Raw genomic sequence first — 14864 nt, 5'->3', positions numbered from 1 at the left:
TCCCCGTGGAGCAAAAAATTCGGTTTCCAATTGTTTCTCCCCTCGGCAAACTTTACCATCGGCCTCTGCACATTGTTACAGCTTACGGTAAGTTCATCGTAGCGAGTGCGTCATCCTCCATTCAGTCTTCATCATTTCTTTCCAATTTAAACAAAGAAAGATCGGCCCCTCCCGTCCACTCGCATCCTATTTGTTTTTCAACGTCACTGGCATCATGCTGATTCACCAAACGAAAGAGAGAAAGAGAGCGAGAGAGAGAGAGAGAGAGAGAAAGAGGGGGAAGGGGGGAAAGAAAAAAAGAAAAGAAGCGACACCCAATCTCTCACGTACACCTAATCTCCAATGCAAAAACTGCAAATGTTTAACGCACTGATCGCTCTCCCTTTCCCAGTCATTCTCTCTCGTTCACGATGTTTGCTCAGTCACTTCGACTACATCTAAACATAACGTCAGTCATTTCAGCCAATTACTGGCATCAATCTAGCACGTTTTTCATATTCGAGTTTATGTGTTCTCTCTCTTTCTCTTTCTCTCTCTCTCTCTCTCTCTCTCTCTCTCTCTCCCTCTCCCCCGAGCGTTGGATCGACGATTCCCGCAGTCACTTTTTCCCTCCCGGACACGGTTTTTCCATCACCATCTGTCAATGATCTCGCTCTTCCCTCCGTGGTTAGTTTCCACGACCGATTTCCCCCTTTCCGGCTGTTTACCCGAGTAGTCGAGTAAACCGACGCGAGTAAACCGACGGTTATCCAGCGACCTATTTACGCCGAGCGTCTTCCGCTGTCTGACCGATACTCCTGGTGGAAGAGGCGCGCGTGCCGCAAGCGGGAACGACAGGCCGCGCACGGGAGACCCGCGTTCCTGCCTCGCGGTGCACTTGGGTCGCACTGATTTCGCGAGCGGCAGCACCGTGCACGTCCACAAATTTACGTGTGCGTTTCGTCATCGACGAGTCCACGACGGAGCACCGAGAGGGGCGAGGAGGAGAGAGAGGGAGGGAGGGAGGGAGGGAGAGAGAGAGAGGGAGGACAGGGGAGCACTCAGGTCTAGCAAGAGGGTGGCTTTTTCCCCTCCTCTGCCCCTCGTTCCACCCCGCCGCACCCCACCCTCGCCCTGGCGAGGCGAGGAGGCGTTCGGTGAGCCACGAGGTGAACGAAAAGAGTTCCGGCCTCCGACGTCCCTGCTCCGGATCCCTGCGCAAAATATCACCAAGAAAACCCCCTTTTTTCGTCGGCTATCGATTCGCGCAAGCTTCTGCTCTTCTCGTTGATCTTCCCTTCGTCAGATGAGATCCGTCTCACTTGAAATTGAACGTGTTTTTTTGTTGAACGTTGAGAGAAGAGTTGATCGAGGTGTCGTGTTATTCTTGCTACCGTCGTCCCTCCACTCGGTGACTCTCATCGATTACCCCCGGAGTTCGAACTCGCCTTTTAAATCGGATCGTTTGCTCCGGCTGCTGTGTACTGGTCCATATCGCCTCTCTCTCTCTCTCTTTCTCTCTATTTTTTTCTCTCTCTCTCAGATCGGATCGCAATTTCATAGACACAGGCATCGCTGTCATTTTCCCATTGCTGTTTTGAAACTGCCTGTTTCATTTGCAGTTTCTCCCCTTTATCCCGGTGACATTCGTCAGCATCGTTCGTCTGCATCTGGAATTTGAGCTTGTCGTTAGAAACGGTAATCGGCGAGTGGTAACGGTCGTCGTTCTGTTTTCTTCCTTTTCTTTCTCCCTGTTGTGAAAAGCATACCTAAACCGCCGAGGAAAGTTCGTGCACAAGTGGACGATCCCCACCGTTTCTCGCTGCACTTTGGAATTTATCTACCGCGTTGCACGAGGACTGCGGCAATTTTTTTCACGGGGGCGGTTGCGGAAATTTTTTTTTTCCACTGCGCCGTACAGGTACACCCGCTGCGCTCATTTTCGACTAATTCGGAATGGGGCAATCAGTGAAAATCAATTCAGCAAACGATGATGAAACAAAAGAATCTCAGAATTGTTACATTTAGAAGCCAAACTCTATACGATTCTAGGCTTCTTCTAAACTTCTGAACTTTCAAAGCTATAACAAATCCAGTACTGCAATAATAGATGATACGCGCTGCGTGTTTTTCTAAAGACATATGTATGTATATATATATAATTTCTATCGATTCTAAAATTCCAGCGGTAATCAAACGGCAAGATAGACGTCGCCTGATCGATCCTCGGGCCGTACTTTTCAAGGAAAATCTGCGTGACGTTCGCAGCGGCGGGAGGCTCTCGTTTTCTCGAGCAACCGAGCGTCGATGCGATAGCGGATCGATGACCGACGATCGTTACACACCGGAGGGAGGCGAGCGAGAGAGAGAGAGAGAGAGGGAGAGGGAGAGACACTCCTCCCCCGCGTGTCTTTGGCTCGATATGCCCGCTGGATGCACGAGCCTCGACATTTTGACGGCTTCCCTTGGCGCGACCGTGCGTCACCCCTCTTTTTCCTCGTCACGCGTGCGATGCAGTCGCGCAGATGCACGCGAGTCCTCGGACGCTCGCGCAGAGCATATCGACACTTTCCGGTGATCTTAATTGACCGCTCGGCTTGCTCGGCTACGCGCTGGCCCACCATGCGTCGATTGCGCGACTACCGTCGTCTACCTAGGGCGAATTCAGCTCCGGATCTTTCCACTCTCCCCCATCGGCATTTTCAAGCTGGCGGCGGTGGCTATCGTTGTCCAGAGAAACACCCGAATCCTTTCACCTCTTTCTCTGCTCAATCTCATACACAGTGTACGGACACACACGTGTCACTGACTTCCACTTTAGTTAAACTTTGACTCTGCAAAATACGTAATTGTAAATGAAACGTTTCGCGCTTTCCGACGAAGCTGAAACGTCTTACGCCGAAGTCTCTTTGATTTTTTTTCGTCTCGAGTATATTGGAAAGTTTGACTCGTCTGTTACGTCCGCGGAGAAGACGTAAATTTTTCATTTCCCTTTTATATATCTTCACCTCGTCGAGGTATTTCGCGTTTGAATATCCAGTTTCACCGGTGGAAACGTAATAATTGGAAGAGGTTATTATTAATTATGCTAAGAGCGAAAACAGGCATTGGCTGAAAGCGATCGACTCGTCTAATATGCAATTACTATTTGCACACCGGTGTGTCGGTTCATCTCGCGGCATTTCGCCGATTATTCGCTATTAATTAAAACAGTTACAATAGTTGAATATGCGCGCCCTGGCGCGATACCTAATGTACGATGCCGATCTAATGTCACTCAATTCGTGCAACTATAAGCCGATATGCCGAACGCCGTGCGGATCGTAGGAACGGCATAATCAATGGTCAATGAAATCAGACCATTCGTCGGTCGATTGCCAATTAAAACCACGGAGTTCGACCGACTGGACTTTGAACGTCGATTTACGCCAAGTACGTAAAATTCTTTTCATTTCAACGCGAGAAGAAGCGCGATTATTCTAAAAGCCTTGTTGCAAAAATACGAAAAGAAAGCGAAGTTTCGAATTTGTAATTTCTCGGTCGAAGTTTCATTTAAAGCCTGACGCTTGATCTTCACATTTTTCTTTTCTTTTCTTTTCTTTTCTTTTCTTTTCCCCACGAGTTATGAAAATCGTCGTGGGTGAACGTACGTGCATGCCCTCTTGCGCGTTGTTTTTCGTCCTGAATTCCGTGATTAGCCCAGCAGAGAGGAGGAGGAGGAGGAGGAGGAGAGCGAACGATCGCGGGGGAGCTAAAATGCGATTATAGCTCGTCGATTTGTGGGTGGGATAGCAGAGCGATACGAGTTTTGCGGGTCGGGGGTACAGGGCACAGGGTGGCAGGCGGAGAAATATTCTCGGGTGAGTGACGGGGAACGGGCGGGAGGGAACAGTAGAGACCGGAGGTATTGATTGCGACGCGACTCTAGGAACCTGCCCGATACACGACCGCGCTCTACCTACCTACCTACTACCTACACCCACCGACAAGCGCGATTATTCCTCACATATCCCGCGTTACTGAGCATTCACGCGACTAAATATCCTCCGCGGCCTTTAACTGCACGCGGTCCCTCGCTGCTGCTAAATCCGTGGAAACCTCCTTAAATGCTTGACGTCGATTATTAACACATTCGCAGTTTCGTATCTCGCAGCAAATAGTTTCGCAGAGTTTCGCCAGTTGAAAACTATTTTCTTTTTCTCTTCCCTATCCGTGTTTTTTTTTTTTTTTTGTTTCTTTCTTCTTTCTTTCAGAGAGAAAAAAAAAAAAAAAATTGGGAAAAACGTCGAGCTCGACTGACGCCGGAAAATAAAAATAAACCGGAAAGGGTTTAGGTAAGGTAGAATTTTCCAAGGAGAATTGAACAATCGAGAGATTGACTTCGGAAAAGAAATTTTCAGCAGAGAAAAAGAACGTTTTTTTCTCTTTTTCTTTTGTAGAATTTATCCGATGTTCGATAACATTTCGCGGCGCGTGCAGTCGTTTCGTTTTATATTGTAAAGATAAAGTTGCACCAGTGGTGTTGCCCTTTCGCTCCGTGCTTTGCCGATGATACAAGGAACGATCGTGTACCTATCCCAAACACAGGGCACGAACATTCAGTCGTATCGATATACTTCGACGAGCCGTTACAAACGCGAAAATGAGGTCATATTGGTTTGAAGAGAGACTGCAGGCATAAAGCGTACCGGGATATTTCCTTTTGTGCTCCGCATCCACTTCCCGGGCCAGGGCGAAGTATTTTTCCTTCACGTCTTTCGCCATGTTCTTCCAAAGAATGCCTAATCTGCACGGTGTGAAACATTCTGATTTATAACATTACATACTGGTTCTGCGTTCTTAGGCTATTAAAAATCTAAAAAAAAAAGAAAAAAAACCGAGAAAGAAAAATCATGCATTATTTTCAACACGAGCATTTAATAAAAAGAAAAAGAAAAAAATTGACAAACAAAGATTGTCGTCAAACGAATTACGAGCTATATACTGCAGAAAGGGGAAACTAGCCTAACGCTAATGTCCTTGTTCGACTCCCGTGGATTCTCCGCGGCAAGTTTTTTACGCCACTCGTTGGCGAACAGCATGAAAGCGTTCGCTGGCCGTGGAATTTTTCGTTTAACCCCGTTTGTGTCGGCAATCCTGTCGTCGATGCATAGAAACGCCGGGAATCCACCTCCGTCTGGATGTATCTGCGATCGACCAAGTTGCTGCAGCACGAAGATTTTCTCCTCGTTGCTTTTCTCACGATTATCGCCGATCGGCCTCGCCTCCACGCGTATCTTCTTCCTCGGCACGTTCTCCTTGTCGTTCTCCAAATCATCGTCGGCCGTCGTCAGGGAAACTTTGAACATCTCACCTTTCGCCTTCTCCTTTTTACAATCGTCGCACGATCTCTCGGACACGCCGCGGGAAAACGAGTTCTCGGCGACGGCGTGTCGATCAGGGGATGGACTGTCCTCACGTTTGGGAAAATGTTCCCGATCGCACAGACCCTTCTCCTTGACTTCCGTTTTAATCGCGGCTGAAAATAGTTCGTTCGCTTAATTTCACGCGGTATTTCTCAAATTTAAGAAAAAAAAAAAAAAAAAAGAAAGATCACAATGGCAGCTGTTGGACAGCAGATTATAAGTATCGCGTCATGTTTATTTTCTACGCAAACGTTGTTGAAAATTCTGGCAACAATGACAGGAATGGAATTTATTCCGGCTCTCTTACCTTTCTGCACGAGATTCAAAATCAATTCAGAAGCATCCATGTGTGTCTTCCCTTTCGCATGGAGTATCAATAAATAACTATTAAACGATCGTTCAGTGTTCAACAATAAATGTCGGATATGAGACGCTTAATAATTACAAGAGCTAACGAGCGCAGATTGTATTTCGTTGTCGAGAGGGGCGCGTTGGTTGTTGAAAACACTTGAAAAATCGTTGCGAAACGATGCGATTTTCTTCCTTTTACTTTTCTTCTCTTTTTTTTTTTTTTTTTCCTCCCTCTTGCGTGACATCAGCCGTGAATGCGTATAACAACAGAAGATAGTCGTTTAAGCATTCGCATAAAAACTCATCCCGTCTAAACAGAATAATTTCAAAAGTTTTTGATAAAAGTGAACAATAAAACAAATTATGTCACGCGAATCTTGTTCGTGCAATAGACGTGGAATAGATTACTATGGCGTGTTATCGTTGAAAAAAAACTGTGATGATTTGGAAATCAAAGCTGCGTGAGTAAAGGCTTGTCACTTTATGCTGTACATATGTATGTTTCTTTCGTGTCTGTCGACTAATACGTTGACGTCTCCATGTTGCAAAATATTCATAATCAGACTGACTTATCTAAAAAAAAAAAAAAATTAATTGATCAAATTATACCAACAACGTGTTGTTGTTTCAACGTGAAAATAAAATTTGTATTTCGATGAAACGGTAAAGTTTTCATTTCACTAATACAAGTGTTTTATTATTTTCAGATTTCGACGATTAGCGATACGTTACAATCCTAAAAGAGCAAAGAGCGAATGTTTGAATACTATTTTCGGTTTAGTGGCCGAAGCATACGATGTGCTTTCAGATCCTCTTAAAAGAACTATATACGATCAATTCGGCGAAGAAGGTCTTAAAAATGGCGTGCCTGGAGCCGAAGGATTTATTCAACCGTACACTTATCATGGAGAACCGATGAGAACTTACAAGTAATTTAATCAAACAATCATTTTAATACTTATAAATAAAGTTCTAATTCTATCTTTGTTCCTTTTGTTTTTACACTTCAACTTTGTCATCGGTTACATTAATCCTTTGCTTTATCAAACGACTTAAAACCAAACAGTCACTTGAAAACTTTGAATATTTACGATCCGATCTACCTACATGTTTCTCATCAGGAGCATCTCTGCAGGGAATTCTTCGGTACCGAAAGTCCTTATGCTGATCTACTCTACGTATTAACACAGTCTCTGACTCTGCTCGAATTTCCCGAGGGTCGAGGTATAAAACGCAAGGAAGAACCTCTGATAAAAACCTTGTACCTAACCCTAGTGGAGGTACCATATCGACGTTTTATTTATTTATAGTTTTCTTCTCTCAGTGTTAATCACTGAGTTAGACAATGTGTGACTCAACGTTGTACCTTTTTCACTTGCACACTTTCATAAATCCATTTCATCCGTCATTGACGAAAGTTTGCTGAAGTACATAATATAATTGGTTAAATTATTACTCGTTGAAGTTGCACACACTGACGACCGGTTCTAAATCCACTTGCCAATGTAAATAGGTTTTCCTTGGAGGGATAAAGAAAATGAAGATACAAAGATTAGTGCTGGTAGGGGATGATAAGTCTAGGACAGTGACGAAAGAAAAAATTTTAACGATACCTATTAAGCCAGGCATTCCGACGGGAACGAGGATAGTATTTCCAGAGGAGGGTGATCAAGGACCCACGAAAATTCCTGGTAAATTGTTAAACAGTACTTCGACTTCGTTTTAAAACATTTCTGTCCAATCCCGACAAATCATGAAATCAAATTGTACGATGCGCGACGATCGCACAATTTCTTCCATCCTCGTGAAAGTTCGTTACAGCCTTTTAGCTTACATATATGTATATCGATTGGAATTTCGCGAAGGATGCATTTAAAATGCATCGTACGTTTCGTAGCGGACAGAAATGGGTTAATCGTAGTGGCTCGCATAATATCTTTACTCAGTCGAAAGCACGTCAGCGTAGCGGATGTAATCTTCATCACGGAGGACCGGCCTCACGAGACCTTCCGAAGAGAGGGCTCTGACTTGCACATGACGGTCGATATCTTTCTGCGAGAGGCACTGACCGGAACAGTGGTCACCGTCAACACCCTCGACGACAGAACCCTTCGAATACCACTAACGTCTGTCATCACGTACGTGTCTACAGTCTCAGTCTCCGATCCATTCCTTCCTTCACTTCCCTTTCTTCACTCCCCTTGCCTCGTGTAATTATTTTACGTTCTGCATAATCGAATCTAAAAATAGACATAATTAGTGTTGAAACTCGATTTCGAATAAGATAAGCTAATGTTTGCCCATAAGTATTTGAACAAAATGTGTTTGACTGCCTCGCGTTTCGATGATCATTTTGTTGTCAGTTACACGAGTAGTTTGCAGTGTTTGTTTTTCTTTGCAAGGTAGGCCAGATTACAGGAAACGCGTAGCCGGGGAAGGGCTGCCATTACCGGAGGACCCAAAGGAAAGAGGAAGCTTGATCATGTCGTTTAACATCGAGTATCCAGTGTATCTGCCAGTATCCAATAAAACTTACGTTAAACGAGCGTTCGACACGTCGGAAGATATCAGGGATACGGAATACGTCCATCGTCTTATACTGGCCAATAAAATGCGTAGGAACGTGGATTTTGATGTTCCCGTGCGTCGACAGCCCGACGATCGCGAATTGATCTTTGTCCGTCACATTTGATTTTCTATTGTTCTTTCATTCAAGTAACTCAGCTCGTCGAAATTTCAAATGAAAAATGTATGTACAATTTATCATACGTTATTGCAAATAAATTTACTATACCTACTATTTGAATGTATTGTTTGACGACCTCTTGTATAAAAATTAAATACAATCAGGCAAAACTCTTTTACCTCTGATCTCTCCGCGCTTACAAAATAGATCCCGACAGTTGTCACATATAGATCGCAATTTCTGAAAATCGTCCAAGTTACATTGAAATACTTCCAAAGTTTACCGTTTCTGTACTTAACCTACGCTCGAGAGACTCTGACGAGACATCGATGATGGCTCGAGAAAGTGGCACGTTGCTGCAGGATTATAAAATGCAATCGGTCGTCGTTTAGCAGCTTCTCGCCGAGGATTTCGAGCGATTTCAAACGCGTAACGGCCAATAATTGCCTTGGTGCCGCGCTCTCGCGGTGCACAGCGCAACTTGCATCGCGGCGAAACGCGTATGTTCCGTGCGCAGTCAATAATCCGATCCCTGTCCAGCGGATTTTTCTGTTCCTTGTCGTTTCCGCGGACACTTCTCAAAGCCGCCGGGATTCCGCCGAACCGGTTCTACGGGCCGCGGAACTCGTTCCATCTCGCGGCAGCGAGGAACGGGAACAACCCGCGATAAACAACTCGCGCGGATGTCCGTGAATGTCGGACATGAAACACGATAATCTCGGGCAATCATATGACTCCTCCGCACGTGACTTTATTTACAGTTGACTGATACTCGCGGAACATGTATGGTGTAGTTCCCTGTGACATGATAGACCGAAAACGAGGCAAAGTTGGCGAGCAATGCGGTAGCTATAAACGGCCGGCTCGTTTATAATATGCCTTTGCTCGATAAGCTGTTCCCCTCGAGGAAGAGTTTCAGAAACAACGTGCAAACGCTCGTGGCGTCGAATGTCGGAACGGAAGGAGACGATAGGTGAGAAAGGCACTTTCTTTTCTTTCTTTTCACGGACACGCGTCAGACACGTTATTTTTTTTTTGTCTTCGTCTTCGTCTCGTTCGCTCGTGTATCGTCATTGATCCACGTTTATCGATCTCGTTCATTCGCGTCGATATCTGCCGTGGCACGATCGTACGATATCGATTGTCCTTTTTATATCGTTCTAACAGCTACTCGTGCGCGACTTTCGTCAGAGAAGACTCGACTTCCGTTGAAATAAGAAACGGGGGACGTATGGTTTTGCAAAATCTTCCCGACAGCAGCATTTTTCATCGAACTTAACCTATATCTCTCCCGTTAGGTTTCCATTTGTCCATTGGCGGGAGACGTAATCTTGCCGTTACTAACGTACTCGTGACTTGGCTTATGTATCGAGATCGTGAAATCGATCTCCGTGTATGTTTCCCTCTTCGTTTATTTAAACACAGTCACGCGTGTATTTAAATTACATACTTGGATCGCGTTGCGGTAAAAAATGTTGTATCATTATTGAGATGTATCCACACGTATATGTGTAATTTGAGATTCATAATTTATACAATTAATAATTTTTTAAATTACCGATTTATAAAATGATTGTTAAATAAAAGTATTTATAGTAAACGATGCAGATTGTGTTTGAATTTTATATATGCAACAGGGGAATTATTTTTGACAAACGGTCATGGGATTGTTGTAACATTTAAAATTAACACCTGCTATAGATTAAAAAGTTATGTAAGAAAGGGCAGCATATATCATTTCGGTATAATATTAGACGATCGCGAGTTAAAATTAAGATGTTATTTTGTTAAGTCACTGCACGAGCGTCTCAAAGTCGCGTACGAAGCCATATATACCAATAATGGTTGTTCAACTTGCGCTTGCATAATATAAATATATGTCGTTCTTGTCTGTCTCTGGCTGTTTGTTTGTCTGTCTTTCATTGTTATCGTGTGAATTTTATAATCGATTTTTCTTTTTTCTTTTTCTTTGCAGAAACTCCGCGTTATGCATTGGGACAGGTCACGTGCGGATTTTGTTATTCCGCGAGTGCGAATGGCGCGGAAGGAAACTCCTCTTTGATTCCCTCCCGTTGGAGAGAAAATGGTGTAAAAGTAAAACGACCGCGTTCAACATTAAAAGCAATGCCGATTCGTCGAACGTCGGGTCGATTAGCCTCGGAAGCAATCCCATGTTCGAGGTAATAAACAATACAATAACCGAGAAAATGACACACAATTTCGATTAATCTTTAAATGTGTAAAAAAAATTTCGTAATTAAAATTGATACAATTGCATATTTTTTTAGCGAGAAAGAATGGCTGAGGAGGACATCAGCTTGTTGAGCGAAATGGTGTTTGGTACCGTAGCGATGACGTACAGAGGATCGTCATTCAAGGTAAGAATAATACATTAATATGGAAAATATTGTTTTTATCGAAATTGTAAATAAATCTGTTCGTTTTCAAGATTCACTCGATGAACTCGCCGTCCTGTATCATGTGCACAAAAGTCTTCCCTGCTACGGAGCACAACGTGTGCAAACAGCAAAAGTAAGCTCTATTCCTAACAAGACAGTTATTGATTTCACGTTAAGATAGATAGATGGATACAGTGTCTGATTTATTGCTCAATCATGTTTTAGCGAGAAAGTCTCGGACGAAGGGTTGGGTCGTTCCGTGAACTTGGATTCTAATTCCAGTATGCGAACACTTTGTAGGTAGCACCTGCAAACTAATATCGGCATTTGATTAACTTCAATCGTATAGTTTCATTTGGAATATGATGATACGTAATTTTTATTTTTTAGTGTCCCGACCAAGTTCTGGAAATCTATCGGGAACTGAATTAAACGCTGGTGTCAGGAAAAGCTCGACTTGCTCCAGCACCGGTAGTGGGTGGAATATAGACATACCACCACCGACAGGGAGTAAGTTAAATGCAAGCCGAATATATCTTGGTGTTTGAGCCAAGCTAGAAGCGACCCGTTGTCGAAAGTTGCTGTTTATTGTTTGGGATGTAATGCAATGTTAATTCAGGTTCGCAATCATTGGAGAGCAATGGTTCCTCCGGTATCGGTAGTCTTTCAAGCTTGCGTCGAAGATGGCTGCGTGGAGCCTCCACCTCTTTAGCACGATCAGAGTCTGATGATACGTTTGGAGTGCAATACTGGCCTGAGTGTGGAAGCGATAATAAAGAGGGCCATAATAAACGTCATAAAACGAGACTTGGATTAACGATGTTGGTTCAACTAGCCGAAGGCCATGAGAGGTTGGAATTTAATTGGAGATTATCAATGAATGTTTTGACATTAATTTCATTTTATCTTGAATTATTTCTCTCTTTCTCTCTCTCTCTCCTGTTGCAGAAGAATAGAAATTTGTTTGTTGGAGCACATGGCTCTGTTGGAAGGAATGCTAGATCGCTTGCGATATTTCTGTATTGACTCGAGTAACGTTAATGCTCAGAATAAAGGAATGCAGCTTCCTGAACGTCTTTATAGATCTTCCTCGCAGCTCATTGTTTCGTTATTACGTTTACTTACAAACATTAATGCTGATTTAAACTCGCGTACGCCTTTATTATGGCATGACGTACTACTTAATTCAGTGAAGATAGAACATAAAATGAACATGCTGCATCGTAGTTTGGAACAGATGTGTCAGTTGCTGGATAATATCGACACAAAGTCGACCAATTTGTAAGTATCTCGACGAAAAGTATTTCAAAAGTCTTTATAAGATTGAAATTAACATTTCATGTATTTTAGTTTTTTAAGTACTGCTGTAACTGCTGTTTTAACATATCATCTTGGTTGGATATATACTACACTGCCAATCCACGATCAACAATTGGTAAAAAGAATCTTTTTTTCTTTGTTTTTTTAGAAAAAAAATATTGTACAAAATACAGCAAATAGGTAATTACTTTTAGATGGAGAACTTAGGCACCTGGTATCCTTGTAATCCATTGTGGGCTCAATTAGGTGACTTGTACGGTGCGCTAAGTAATCCCATCAGAGTTGCACACACGGTTGTTGCGGGTGATCCTCAAAAAATCGATTTAGTTAATTCTGTTCTATTCTTCTTGTCATACTTCATTCGTAGTGGAGTAGTACAGAAACGATACGAATATTGCAACGTTACTGAGGAAGACATTCAAGAAGCTGCAAGTCTTCTGGAACAAGCGAGAATAAAACGTCCGCATTTATTTACTATGAAAGCGACAAGTAACGATCGAGAATCTGTTACTTGTCGACGCGCGTTACGCACGTCTGTTCGAAAAAAAGTCTCCGCGCAAGAGTTCTCGTACGACGCGGAAGACGATAACAACGCCATTATGCAACGCTCCTATCCTCAATACAACGGAGAAAGATTAGGAACGGAAGGATCAATTAGCTCTCTTAAACGTAGCATCACGATGGAATCGAATCTTGATTCGTTCATGCTGAAACCGGTTGAACGTGAAACGAAATTCATTTTGAAGGAGTATCCTCGCGACGATGACGGTAATGAAAAAAGCACTGTCGACGAGAAAACCTGTACATCTAGCAAAGTTAAAATAGTAGTAAGCGAAATTGCATCGCAAGATACTGACTCGGGCAAGACTGACATGCAACATCATCCTGAATTTTCGCTGCGTAATTTTGAAAAGAAAATGGAAGATGACGATTTAGACGAGGCGTACACGAATTCTAAGATAAATGCTCTTCAGGACTTTGACGATACATTGAAATTACATTCAGCCAGGTCAGAATTTCAAACTGGACAAAGTACGGACAATGAGATGAAGAACTCCCATGTTTCTTTCACGCTCGGTGATGAAGAAAAATCTGTAAAAAGCTTGTCGCGATCACGACTTGGATACGATTGTCAGTGTTCGTACATGTTCACGAGAGTACCGAGCACGTCTGCACAATTGCCAGAAGGTGTATTAAGAAAAATTATTCAAAGAAACTTCCCTGAATCGTCCAAAAGTATCCACCCACCAGGAGCTTCACGATCTCTAAGGTTTTGTCAAAAATGTAACGGGCAAGGTTACGTACCTTCACAAAATTATGATAGCTGCAAACAAGTTTTAGAAACTCCGACTAACGCAACAGAAGTATTGCGCACTTGTGGTAATACCGTGGGTGATGGAAATGTTGGATTGTCAAGATCGAGCAGTCTAGAAGCATTGATGGAAGCTAATAGTGTTATCGAATTACCGATGCCACGGTTAGTGTCGTGAACTGCAATAAACATTTATAGCAAGTAAGATTAAAATTTCTAAGATCTAAAATTTATAATTACAGGACGAAAAAAATGAAAAAGACTGACTCATATCAAGAGACAGGTTTTACAAGAACCCTTTTGCAAAACAGAATAAAACCCACAGAATCACTGGGACTAAATAACTCTGAGGCGTCTTATACGTGGGGTCTAGTTTTACAAGGTTTGCTGAAAAAGAAGAAAAGGAGAAAAAAGAAAATTGTCCAAGAAAAAGAAAACAGAGATAACTGCGAAGTAGATAAAGAATGGTGGTACTGCATACGTGAAGAATGTCTTGCCAGTGCACGTTTTCCGACTATTGATCAACCAATTGCCGAATCACTTTGTATTTTAGCGGATTTAGATACTTGGCATGTTGGAATCATCTCTAATAATATGCCTTCGCATACTGCACCATTACTGATTGGAATGTCAAGGCTCGTTGCCAATATGCTGGAAGGCTTTGCTTATTTATGGCGAAAATATCATTCAGCTTCACAAGTAAGAAATTGTACAATTTAAATTATCAGTATGAAAAAAATTCCTTGCAAAATATATGTTTGATAAAATATGTCCTTTTTCTAAAATTGTAGTGTATAGGTATATTGGAAGCAAAATTAAAAGAAATGTGGCTAAAAAGTGAAGCATTAGCTGAAATGTTATTAGCAACAGAAGTATGCGATGCCAGCGTTGCAAATTTGACAAACGCTCTTGATCTTGATGCAGCGGATATACCACTTTTACTTGCGGTTGCAACCTCCCACTCGCCTGAGATAGCCCAAAAGTTTGGTCTTACACTTACTTGATTGTATCTCATTTTTATGAATTTTACTTTAGGACGTAAGACTTTGTCCGATATAGCGGAAATATCTCATTATTTACAAAACATGGTTGTAGATTGTTATTGTTGTATTGGGTATACCGATTAAACTATCGTCCGTTCTCTAAACAACAAAAAAGACACATGAATGTTCAAACAACTTTTTTTTAATCGATTACGTTCAATTGCTAATGCTTGTATATGTTATAAAATGTGTTAATTTATTGTGCAATATATAACTACATCTAATTTGCATTTAAATATTAATATTTAAATATATATTTTATAATAAAGATTTTAGAATGTTTGAAACATTTAAATTTTTAGCGGATAATAAAAGAACGGATGACAATTCATTAATATATAAATATAATGTACAAAACAAGCAAAATAG

At 42.3% G+C, this 14864-nt stretch overlaps 3 protein-coding genes and 1 long non-coding RNA gene across 6 annotated transcripts; 2 read left to right on the top strand and 2 right to left on the bottom strand.

The window, feature by feature from the left end:
- Positions 1-4899: 4899 nt before the first annotated feature.
- On the bottom strand, positions 4900-6086 carry LOC122531575. Its single transcript, XM_043659623.1, has 2 exons — positions 5692-6086; positions 4900-5497 (listed from the first exon to the last, which is right to left on the bottom strand). The coding sequence occupies exons 1-2, from the start codon at positions 5729-5731 to the stop codon at positions 4956-4958; spliced, it is 582 nt and encodes a 193-aa protein (XP_043515558.1). The 5' UTR covers positions 5732-6086; the 3' UTR covers positions 4900-4955.
- Positions 6065-8502, top strand: LOC122531576 (dnaJ homolog subfamily B member 13-like). The gene is made up of 6 exons (XM_043659624.1): positions 6065-6196; positions 6443-6664; positions 6871-7015; positions 7249-7426; positions 7702-7873; positions 8142-8502. The coding sequence occupies exons 1-6, from the start codon at positions 6099-6101 to the stop codon at positions 8425-8427; spliced, it is 1101 nt and encodes a 366-aa protein (XP_043515559.1). The 5' UTR covers positions 6065-6098; the 3' UTR covers positions 8428-8502.
- On the bottom strand, positions 7006-8373 carry LOC122531581. Its single transcript, XR_006307317.1, has 3 exons — positions 8272-8373; positions 7349-7975; positions 7006-7254 (listed from the first exon to the last, which is right to left on the bottom strand). It is a non-coding gene; the product is annotated as an uncharacterized LOC122531581 (long non-coding RNA).
- A 284-nt stretch (positions 8503-8786) lies between the features above and the next one.
- Positions 8787-14631, top strand: LOC122531558 (folliculin-interacting protein 2). 3 transcript variants are annotated; one of them, XM_043659582.1, is made up of 12 exons: positions 8787-9394; positions 10397-10601; positions 10710-10799; positions 10871-10953; positions 11046-11116; positions 11211-11330; positions 11440-11671; positions 11769-12101; positions 12171-12255; positions 12335-13617; positions 13695-14151; positions 14244-14631. In XM_043659582.1, the coding sequence occupies exons 1-12, from the start codon at positions 9297-9299 to the stop codon at positions 14454-14456; spliced, it is 3270 nt and encodes a 1089-aa protein (XP_043515517.1). In that variant the 5' UTR covers positions 8787-9296; the 3' UTR covers positions 14457-14631. The 3 variants fall into 3 exon arrangements, with proteins under 3 accessions (XP_043515517.1, XP_043515519.1, XP_043515520.1); XM_043659584.1 differs by lacking the exon at positions 8787-9394 and adding an exon at positions 10257-10351 and having other exon boundaries at positions 10388-10601; XM_043659585.1 differs by lacking the exon at positions 8787-9394 and adding an exon at positions 10284-10309.
- The last annotated feature ends 233 nt before the right edge of the window (positions 14632-14864 follow it).

Source organism: Frieseomelitta varia, unplaced genomic scaffold (genome assembly GCF_011392965.1).
Source record: "Frieseomelitta varia isolate USP_RPSP 00005682 unplaced genomic scaffold, Fvar_1.2 scaffold_405, whole genome shotgun sequence".
NCBI classification, from domain to species: domain Eukaryota; kingdom Metazoa; phylum Arthropoda; class Insecta; order Hymenoptera; family Apidae; genus Frieseomelitta; species Frieseomelitta varia.
The sequence above is the reverse complement of the archived record's forward strand: the minus strand, read 5'-3'. Positions and strand labels throughout refer to the sequence as shown.

Coding starts and splice junctions, on each gene's coding strand:
- LOC122531576 (XM_043659624.1), top strand. CDS start 6,099: ATGTCACGCGAATCTTGTTCGTGCAATAGACGTGGAATAGATTACTAT. Junction 6,665..6,870: donor GAACCGATGAGAACTTACAA/GTAATTTAATCA, acceptor GCATCTCTGCAG/GGAATTCTTCGGTACCGAAA. Junction 7,016..7,248: donor TGTACCTAACCCTAGTGGAG/GTACCATATCGA, acceptor CAATGTAAATAG/GTTTTCCTTGGAGGGATAAA.
- LOC122531558 (XM_043659582.1), top strand. CDS start 9,297: ATGCCTTTGCTCGATAAGCTGTTCCCCTCGAGGAAGAGTTTCAGAAAC. Junction 10,800..10,870: donor ACAGAGGATCGTCATTCAAG/GTAAGAATAATA, acceptor TTCGTTTTCAAG/ATTCACTCGATGAACTCGCC. Junction 11,672..11,768: donor CTAGCCGAAGGCCATGAGAG/GTTGGAATTTAA, acceptor CTCCTGTTGCAG/AAGAATAGAAATTTGTTTGT.
- LOC122531575 (XM_043659623.1), bottom strand. CDS start 5,731: ATGGATGCTTCTGAATTGATTTTGAATCTCGTGCAGAAAG. Junction 5,498..5,691: donor TTTGAATCTCGTGCAGAAAG/GTAAGAGAGCCG, acceptor AACTATTTTCAG/CCGCGATTAAAACGGAAGTC.